This window comes from Lycium barbarum, chromosome 9 (genome assembly GCF_019175385.1).
Source record: "Lycium barbarum isolate Lr01 chromosome 9, ASM1917538v2, whole genome shotgun sequence".
Taxonomy (NCBI): domain Eukaryota; kingdom Viridiplantae; phylum Streptophyta; class Magnoliopsida; order Solanales; family Solanaceae; genus Lycium; species Lycium barbarum.
The window spans coordinates 78320118-78330171 of NC_083345.1; the positions used below are offsets into that span (position 1 = coordinate 78320118).

The following is a 10054-nucleotide window of genomic DNA, read 5'->3' on the forward strand; positions in this document are numbered from 1 at the left end:
CTTACAATAATAAGAAAGGTAAGCCAAAATATTCATATCTATGTTTCAGAGCGAACAAGGTAAGGTTCGAAGTAAGGTATGTTCCAAGTTCAAAGTGAGATCCCTTCAGGTATTCTATGGTACTTATCTCAAAAGTATTCTACTCAGACTTGATGTATTTATGTCATGCCTACACTAGAGCTTTATGAATACCTATATGTTATATCCCGTATTTTGTACATTGGGACATTCCGAGCTAACCGCTATAAGTCAAGGGCAGGTTATTTCCGGCTTGGACTTAATGCACAAGTTGCTTGTAAGTATTATTAGTATGGACTATAAGGAAAATTTGGGGTTGAAAGTGAATTATGGAAAGTTATAAGTCATGAAGAAAAAGGGCCAAGTGGGCCGTCCAAGGTGGTGTGGGCCTTGGCCCACATGGATGCATAATATATGTAAATAAAAGATGATAATTGATCACATTTTCCATCACCCTTATCACTTAGAAAGTTGAAGAAACTTGGAGAAGAACAAAAGAGACCATTCGGCCATGGTGACCAAAAATTAAGGTCCAAAAATCTTGATCAAAAAAATATTTTCTTCTAGAAATTCAACTAATTGGAGGGCCCTTATTAACGTGGAGTGGTTGTTGGAACAAGCAAACCATTCATCTTGTTCTAATCTACAACCTTAGCCAAGCTAAGAAGTGTAGTGAAAAAGGTAAGGTTTAATCTCTTTTTCATATGTTGTGGATGTTTTGTACATGTTTTAGTGTGTGGAAATGGATGAAAACCATGAAATTGGGTGTGTGGGGGTTGTTTGGTATGGCAAGGAATGAACTAATTTTATCTAGTATTTTTAATTGTTGTTATTATGGATTCTATGATGCAAATGAAGATTTAATGGTTTAAGTTAGCATTGAAATTGTTTGTGGGTTGTTGTAGAAGTTAATGTGATTTTAGTATGATTTCTTGTAATTATGAGAATGAAGTGCTAATGTGTAGATTGTTGGTGTAGTTCATGAATTTGAAAGAAGGAAATGTGTTGTTATTGTTCTTGTTGAATTTGGAAGGTTTCGGACAAAGTGGTATGTTGGTTGGGTTGTCTTGAATGTTGTGAGAATTGTTTGAGGTGTTCTTGAATCATGTTAGAATGATTTTGGATTAACACTTGAATGTGAAATCATTGGTGTTAGCTTGACTGTATATGGTCAATTTGAATGTAAATGGGATGTTGTCGAATTATGTAGAAAATAGTTACTAACGTTAGAATGCGTTTTGAATTGATTATTGATGTTGTTGGCATGATTGTTGGGATTGTTGTTGATGATTTGGCCAAGTTGAATAATCGTGGTTGGTTGTAATTACAGGGGAAATGCTGCCGAAATTTCTGTAAATGAAGTGTTAGTCTAGGATTGGACTCTTAGGTATCTATAGCTAATGTTTGAGATCTTTTGACGTTGTTGTAGATCTTGCGAAAGCCGAGACGCAAGTTCGAATTAGCTTAGGAAGCGGGCAAGGTATGTAAGACTTACCCTTTCTTTCTTTTGGCGTGTCCTAGAGCTAAGTAAGTTATGATACGTATCTTGGGGTAACTCTATTCTTGATTCCGAGCTTGTTAATGATTCTTATTCACTTCTTGATATGAGTATACTTAGTATAGGTGAGCTTATTGTACGATTGAATAACAAGCAAAGCATAAAGAGTTCTTGGTTTTTTAAAGAGTTCTGTAAGTAGTAATGTCCCTAACTCTCGTAGGTGGTCTCGGATTGTCTTGGAAATGTTCGTAGAGGTTTCTATAATGAATAACATTCCTAACTTTCATATGCTAACTCGGATTGTTCATGGAGATTTCTATAATGAATAATGTCCATAACTTTCTTATACTAACTCGGATTGACTTGAAACGTGTTTATGGTTTACTAATGATTTCGAGAAAAATTAGTTTTGTACTAAAGGAAACATAAAGTTGATTTTCAAAACCACTCCGAAGGGGGTGCGAGATTTTACTATTTCGTTTCATTTACGATTTATGTTTACGCTCCATAGCATTATTTCTTTGTATCGATATTTGTGGATTAAGTTGTGTTGACACCAACTTTATAATTATGCCGGAAGCGGCATGCCCGAAGGGGCCAACATTATTATTATGCCGGAAGCGGCATGCCCGAAGGGGCCAACATTATTATTATGCCGGAAGCGGCATTCCCGAAGGGGCCAACATTATTATTATGCCGGAAGCGGCATGCCCGAAGGGGCCATCATTATTATTATGCCGGAAGCGGATGTCCGAAGGGACTATTGTGTTATTAGCCGGGAACGGCCGTCCGAAGGGACTATCGTGATACTATATTCACATTGTGTATGCTAGAATTTGTGTAAGGTACTACATGGCACAGATTAAAATGTTGTTCCAGGTTACTCCCAGGTTGCTTTTAAACTGGTTTACTGTTACGCCTTTCCTTGTTTGTGATTCAGTAATGCTTTACATATTCAGTACATATTCCGTACTGACCCCCTTTCTTCGGGGGCTGCGTTTCATGCCACGCAGGTGTATACAGATGGGTAGAGGACGTTGCTAGGGGATGTATCAGCTGGATGGGCGAGCTCCATTTCCTCCTGGAGTATTGCCGAGTCAGAGTATTCATGACTACGGTATCTTGGTTGATGTTAGAGACTTTGCAGACAGAGTCACGTGTATAGAATGTCAGTTTTGTAAGCGACTCTGCAAGTCGTCGTACCATTATGCATTTTGTTACAAATTCCATATGATTACGGATTTTACTTGATTTGAGAACGACGAAAAGATTGTTCCTGAAAGCCTTTACTATGTATTTCATTTTTATTTGATTTTAGAGTCCAAAGAGATTATGTGTGTAGTAAGAATTAGCGGGTTCGCTCGGCCGGTTCAGCAATCCAGCCACCTAGGAGGTGTCAGCGCTGAGAGTCAGACAACTCCACTTGCTTCGGAGACTGTTCCCGTTCTGGTATAATTCTGTGTATATATTGCGGGCACGATGGGGCCCTGTCCCATCACCTATGCACGGTCATACTCTTTTAGTTGTCTGCGAACAACGTGGGTGTCATGGTTACTGATTGGCCTTGTCGGCCATTATTTTGTTGTACAGAAGTGTTGGTAGCCTCGTTGGCTTGCCTTGTGATATGTTATGTATATATAAATATGCTTTGGGATGTTTTGGAGTTGCAGGTCGACTTCGGTATTTTATTTACAGCTTTCAGATTTAGTTAAATAAGCCCTGTTGAATGCCATGTTTGAGTACAAGTAACATAAGTTGGGTTATCGGGCAGGTTAAGCTCGGTCACTCGTCATGGCCCTAGGTTGGGTCGTGACAAAAGTGGTATCAGAGTAGTTCGGTCCTCGGCATGTTCACAGACGGTGTCTAGTAGAGTCTTGTTTATCGGTGTGTTATGCACCACATCTATAAACAGGAGGCTATGAGACATTAATAGGGTGTCATTCCTTCCTTCATGGTGTAGATCGTGCGGATAGAGCTGTGTCGTAAGTGAAGTCCTTAATCTAATAACCTTGTATGATTTCAGTGATGACTAAGAAGAGTAAAGCGACAGCAGCCCAGAAGGGCAAACCAGTTGTGGATGAGGTAGTTAGCTAAGCCCCTAGGTCTACCAGAGCTCAGACTTACGCTGGAATACACATTCAGTCCCAGAGTTCTCCTACTTCCCCATCTTCGGAGGAGCTCAGAGGGGCACCTGATCCAGCCCCAGCTCCAGCACCAGTACCCGTACCTCCAGTCCCTCAGCCAGATGCTCAGAGTCAGGAGATAAGAGAGATGAAAGATGCTATACATTTGTTGACTCAGATACTTGCTACCCAGGCTGGACGATAGGATAGAGGTCATGAGTATCCAGACAAGGCTGCTAGTGCCAGGGCTCGAGATTTTCTTACATTAAATCCCCCAGAATTTAAGGGCACGGACCCTAATGCTGATCCTCAGGAGTTCATAGATGGTATGCAGCACACCTTAAATGTGATGAAGGCATCAACTACAGAATCTGTTGAGTTAGCTGCTTATAGGTTGCAGGGTATAGCAATTAATTGGTTTTAGTCATGGAGATTATCGAGGGGTAGGGACGCTCTTCCGCCGACTTGGCAGGAATTCTCGGATGCCTTCTTGTGCCATTATATGCCACCCGAATTGAGGCGGGCAAGGGTTGACAGGTTCCTTAACCTGCGACAGGGTAGCATGTCTGTTAGAGAGTATAGTGTGGAATTTGATTCTTTAGCCAGATATGCCCCTTCTATTGTGCAGGAAATGGAAGATAGAGTTCACCGATATGTGATGGGATTAGAGCCAGGGTTGCAGGAGGCTTGTATGGCAGTAGCAATGCAGCTGGGTATGGATATAGCTCGTATTCAGGCTTATGCTCAAGGGACAGAGGATCGTAGGCGCCAACGAGAGGCTATCTCGGAGCAGAGTAGTAGTCAGCCCAAGAGGGCCAGGTCAGAGGGTCAGAATAGGGGTCCCACTAGAGAGAGCAAACCCCAGTATAGTGCACCTTTGCAGTTTCGAGGATCTCAGCGGGGTAGGGAGACTTCCCCTAGGCAGAGACAGAGTTCTTCTTATGCATCGGGTCCTCAACAGCAGGTGGGGTCAGGGCAGGAGGTGATGCCCCCTCCCCGATGTGCGACTTGCGGGAGACATCATGTAGGACGGTGTCGTCAGGGTGTATGCTATACTTGTGGTGACCCGTGGCACTATGCTAGAGATTGCCCACAAAAAGTGGGTAGTATTGTCCCTGAGAATTCGGTAGTAGCGTCGTCACCCTCAGTGAGAGCCCCCGAGATAGGACTCCAGACTTCTTCCAGCCGAGGTAGGGGCGGAGGTAGAGCATCTAGTTCCAGTACTGGGCCGCATCGTATCTACGCTCTAGGTGGGAGACCGGTTCTAGAGACACCGCAGGATGCACGATCAGGTATACCCTTCTTTAGATAATTTATTGGTGGATTTAAACTATATCCGAACCATTCCTTATCACTATGACATGATGTATCACAACATAAGTTAGAATACGAGCATAGCGGTTAACAGGGTAAATCGAGACAAGAGACTTCGTGAGACACTTAGTTGAAACCTTAAGGGGGGAAGTGCCCACAGCATAGCAAGGCCATAACTATAAATCCGAACTAGGGTAAGCAAATAAAAGACTACCTTTTATAGAACCTTACGGGACCAATTCAACATTCGAGGACGAATGTTTTAAAAGGGGGGAGGATGTTATATCCCGTATTTTGTACATTGGGACATTCCGAGCTAACCGCTATAGGTCAAGGGCAAGGTTATTTTCCGGCTTGGACTTAATGCACGAGTTGCTTGTAAGTATTATTAGTATGGACTATTAAGGAAAATTTGGGGTTGAAAGTGAATTATGGAAAGTTATAAGTCATGAAGAAAAAGGGCCAAGTGGGCCGTCCAAGGTGGTGTGGGCCTTGGCCCACATGGATGCATAATATATGTAAATAAAAGATGATAATTGATCACATTTTTCATCACCCTTATCACTTAGAAAGTTGAAGAAACTTGGAGAAGAACATAAGAGACCATTCGGCCATGGTGACCAAAAATTAAGGTCCAAAAATCTTGATCAAAAAAATATTTTCTTCTAGAAATTCAACTAATTAGAGGGCCCTTTTTAACGTGGAGTGGTTATTGGAACAAGCAAACCATTCATCTTGTTGTAATCTACAACCTTAGCCAAGCTAAGAAGTATAGTGAAAAATGTAAGGTTTAATCTCTTTTTCATATGTTGTGGATGTTTTGTATATGTTGTAGTGTGTGGAAATGGATGAAAACCATGAAATTGGGTGTGTGGGGTGGTGGCCGAATATGGGTTGTTTGGTATGGCAAGGAATGAACTAATTTTATCTAGTATTTTTAATTGTGTTATGGATTCTATGATGCAAATGAAGATTTAATGGTTTAAGTTAGCATTGAAATTGCTTGTGGGTTGTTGTAGAAGTTAATGTGATTTTAGTATGATTTCTTGTAATTATGACAATGAAGTGGTAATGTGTAGATTGTTGGTGTAGTTCATGAATTTAAAAGAAGGAAATGTGTTGTTATTGTTCTTGTTGAATTTGGAAGGTTTCGGACGAAGTGGTATATTGGTTGGGTTGTCTTGAATGTTGTGAGAATTGTTTGAGGTGTTCTTGAATCATGTTAGAATGATTTTGGATTAACACTTGAATGTGAAGTCATTGGTGTTAGCTTGACTGTATATGGTCGATTTGAATGTAAATAGGATGTTGTCGAATTATGTAGAAAATAGTTACTAACGTTAGAATGCGTTTTGAATTGATTATTGATGTTGTTGGCATGATTGTTGGGATTGTTGTTGATGATTTGGCCAAGTTGAATAATCGTGTTTGGTTGTAATTACAGGGGAAATGCTGCCGAAATTTCTGTAAATGAAGTGTTAGTCTAGGATTGGACTCTTAGGTATCTATAGCTAATGTTTGAGATCTTTTGACGTTGTTGTAGATCTTGCGAAAGCCGAGACGTAAGTTCGAATTAGCTTAGGAAGCGGGCAAGGTATGTAAGGCTTACCCTTTCTTTCTTTTTGCATGTCCTAGAGCTAAGTAAGTTATGATACGTATCTTGGGGTAACTCTATTCTTGATTCCGAGCTTGTTAATGATTCTTATTCACTTCTTGATATGAGTATACTTAGTATAGGTGAGCTTATTGTACGATTGAATAACAAGCAAAGCATAAAGAGTTCTTGGTTTTTTTAAAGAGTTCTGTAAGTAGTAATGTCCCTAACTCTCGCAGGTGGTCTCGGATTGTCTTGGAAATGTTCGTAGAGGTTTCTATAATGAATAACGTTCCTAACTTTCATATGCTAACTCGGATTGTTCATGGAGGTTTCTATAATGAATAATGTCCATAACTTTCTTATACTAACTCGGATTGACTTGAAAAGTGTTTATGGTTTACTAATGATTTCGAGAAAAATTAGTTTTGTACTAAAGTTAACATAAAGTTGATTTTCAAAACCACTCCGAAGGGGGTGCGAGATTTTACTATTTCGTTTCATTTACGATTTATGTTTACGCTCCATAGCATTATTTCTTTGTATCGATATTTGTGGATTAAGTTGTGTTGACACCAACATTATTATTATGCCGGAAGCGGCATGCCCGAAGGGGCCAACATTATTATTATGCCGGAAACGGCATGCCCGAAGGGGCTAACATTATTATTATGCCGGAAGCGGCATTCCCGAAGGGGCCAACATTATTATTATGCCGGAAGCGGCATGCCCGAAGGGGCCATCATTATTATTATGCCGGAAGCGGCTGTCCGAAGGGACTATCGTGATACTATATTCACATTGTGTATGCTAGAATATTTGTAAGGTACTACATGGCACAGATTAAAATGCTGTTCCAGGTTACTCCCGGGTTGCTTTTAAACTGGTTTACTGTTACGCCTTTCCTTGTTTATGATTCAGTAATGCTTTACATATTCAGTACATATTCCGTACTGACCCTCTTTCTTCGGGGGCTGCGTTTCATGCCCGCAGGTTCAGGGACGCGGTTCAGCAATCCAGCCACCTAGGAGGAGTCAGCGCTGAGAGTCAGACAGCTCCACTTGCTTCGGAGACTGTTCCCGTTCTGGTATAATTCTGTGTATATATTGCGGGCACGATGGGGACCTGTCCCATCACCTATGCACGGCCATACTCTTTTAGTAGTCTGCGAACAGCGTGGGTGTCATGGTTACTGATTGGCCTTGTCGGCCATTATTTTGTTGTACAGAAGTGTTGGTAGCCTCGTTGGCTTGCCTTGTCATATGTTATGTATATATAAATATGCTTTGGGATGTTTTGGAGTTGCAGGTCGACTTCGGTATTTTATTTACAGCTTTCAGATTTAATTAAATAAGCCTTGTTAAATGCCATGATTGAGTACATGTAACATAAGTTGGGTTATCGTGCAGGTTAAGCTCGGTCACTCGTCATGGCCCTAGGTTGGGTCGTGTCACTATGTTAGAATCATATTCCTAGTAAATGACTCAACTCTATCTCATTCGCACCGAGTCGCACTTACATTCAGAGCCTAAGTCGTACTCTTATCTCATATATCTATCGTGGTAACACACGAACATCTATGACCAAGTCTCTAACTGTTCAGATCCTACCTGCGCTCAGTATTCAACCCTCATGTTGTAACAATCACGTTTTCGACATTCAGATCTCATGTTATGATGTCCATGTTTACACGTATTTGTATCTTATAAAAGTTTAGCACTCATGTTTTCATGCCAGCTAGTCTTTATGTATTTATGTCCCACGTCATGCTCCTCACGTCCAGGTAATCATGTCATGTTCGTGCCTATTTTTCCAGTACTCATGGCATTCGTGCCTACAGATTTTCTTCCAAACCCCATGCATAGTAATCATGTAATCATTCAGCCAATAATCATGTGTTCAGGCCAGCTCAGTATTCATGTTAGCCACATTCAAGATTCAGTAATCAATATTATGTCACATCGTACGTATTAAGATACCTGTGAGATTTATGTTGATACTTTAGTTAGCTGATAGGCGTTTGAGAAATGTCGTGAGAATCCGAATTACGAAGGAAGTTATGCCACAACATTTTGTAGATTCCGTAGTTAGTAGTGATTCTTACCCCTCTATTCATAAATCAAGGACAGTTGTTTCACGATGTCATTCAGGTAGGTACGACTCAGTTTTATGTTCCCATGTATGTTTTTTTATGCTCCCATGTAAGTTTTTTTATGCTCCCATGTATGTTTCTATGTAATGACATATTCAGTTCTCATGATCCATGACCATGTTCCCACGTAATCATGTCGAGCTTTTATGTTTCATGTCATGTTTCTTCACATTCATGTATTCAAGCCATGTCCAGTCCCATTCTTAACCAAGACCCATCATTCGAGGACGAATGATCCCAAGGGGGAGATATTGTAACATCCCGTATATCTGAATTAGGTGTGAATGTATGAATCTAGTATAAAGGTGATATTTTAGCCATACGAATCCATTTGGGATGAACTCGGGAGATAAACAGTCGTTTTGAAGTCAAACCAAAAAGTGAAGTTCTTAAGGCCTTCTAAATCCGTCTACGTCTAAGACAATCTGTACTTATGACCAGTTTTTGGGTACTTGCGTTAGGAATTTGGGAATACTTCATTCTTGAAAGTTGTAGATCATTGAAAGACCTTTCCAACGGTATATTATGTAGATCAGCCGGACATCCGTACAAAGAGTTATGGCCATTTTACTAAAGGTGGCAGAGCTGAATCTTCATTCATGGCCAGTTTTCGAGAACTTGCGTTAGGAATTTGGGAAACATTCCTTCTTTAAAGTTGTAGCTATTTGAAAGGACTTTCCAGCAGTATATTATGGAGGTCAAACGGACATTCATACAAAGAGTTATGACCATTTTACTGAAGGGTGGTAGAGCTGAATTTTCACTGGAAATTTCACCCAATGTACGCCCAAGGAGTGTTGGACGTACTTTCAAGTACGGGCTGCACATCCTAGGGCGTACATTGCCCGGTTTTGGCAGAAAACTCGTTTAAAATGGGTATGGTCTTATTTTGTTCCCCTTTTTCATTCTCCCAAACCCTAAGGACGAAATTCCTCTCTCCCAAACTCAAGATACTCTAAGGTAAGCCATTCTAAGTCATTCCAAGTTAATTCTAACATGTACCCATGATTACTAATCAAGAATTAATCATTCCAAACCTAGGGTTTTCAAGAAACCCACACAAAGATCAAGATTCTAGCTTTTGGAGTTCTTCTTCGAAGCTCAAGTTTTTATAATTCAAGTTTTTTAGCGATTAAGGTATGTAGAACTTCTATCCACGTGTGGGAATCTCTACGTTCTTCCCCACCCTCTGTTTCTTGATATCCATGAAGTTCAAATCCTAGGGCATTAAACCCAACATATTGGTAGCCCGTATTTATGTATTTATGAACATGAATTTTGTATCTATATTCGTTATTGTATTTCTAATCTTCCATTACGGTTATTAGGAACCCTAGCTTAATCCATGAATCATG

The 10054-nt window shown here is 40.4% G+C and overlaps 1 protein-coding gene across 1 annotated transcript; it reads left to right on the forward strand.

Moving 5' to 3' along the window:
* The first annotated feature begins 4297 nt into the window (after positions 1–4297).
* Positions 4298–4951, forward strand: LOC132611985 (uncharacterized). Its single transcript, XM_060326339.1, has one exon. The coding sequence runs from the start codon at positions 4298–4300 to the stop codon at positions 4949–4951; it is 654 nt and encodes a 217-aa protein (XP_060182322.1).
* The last annotated feature ends 5103 nt before the right edge of the window (positions 4952–10054 follow it).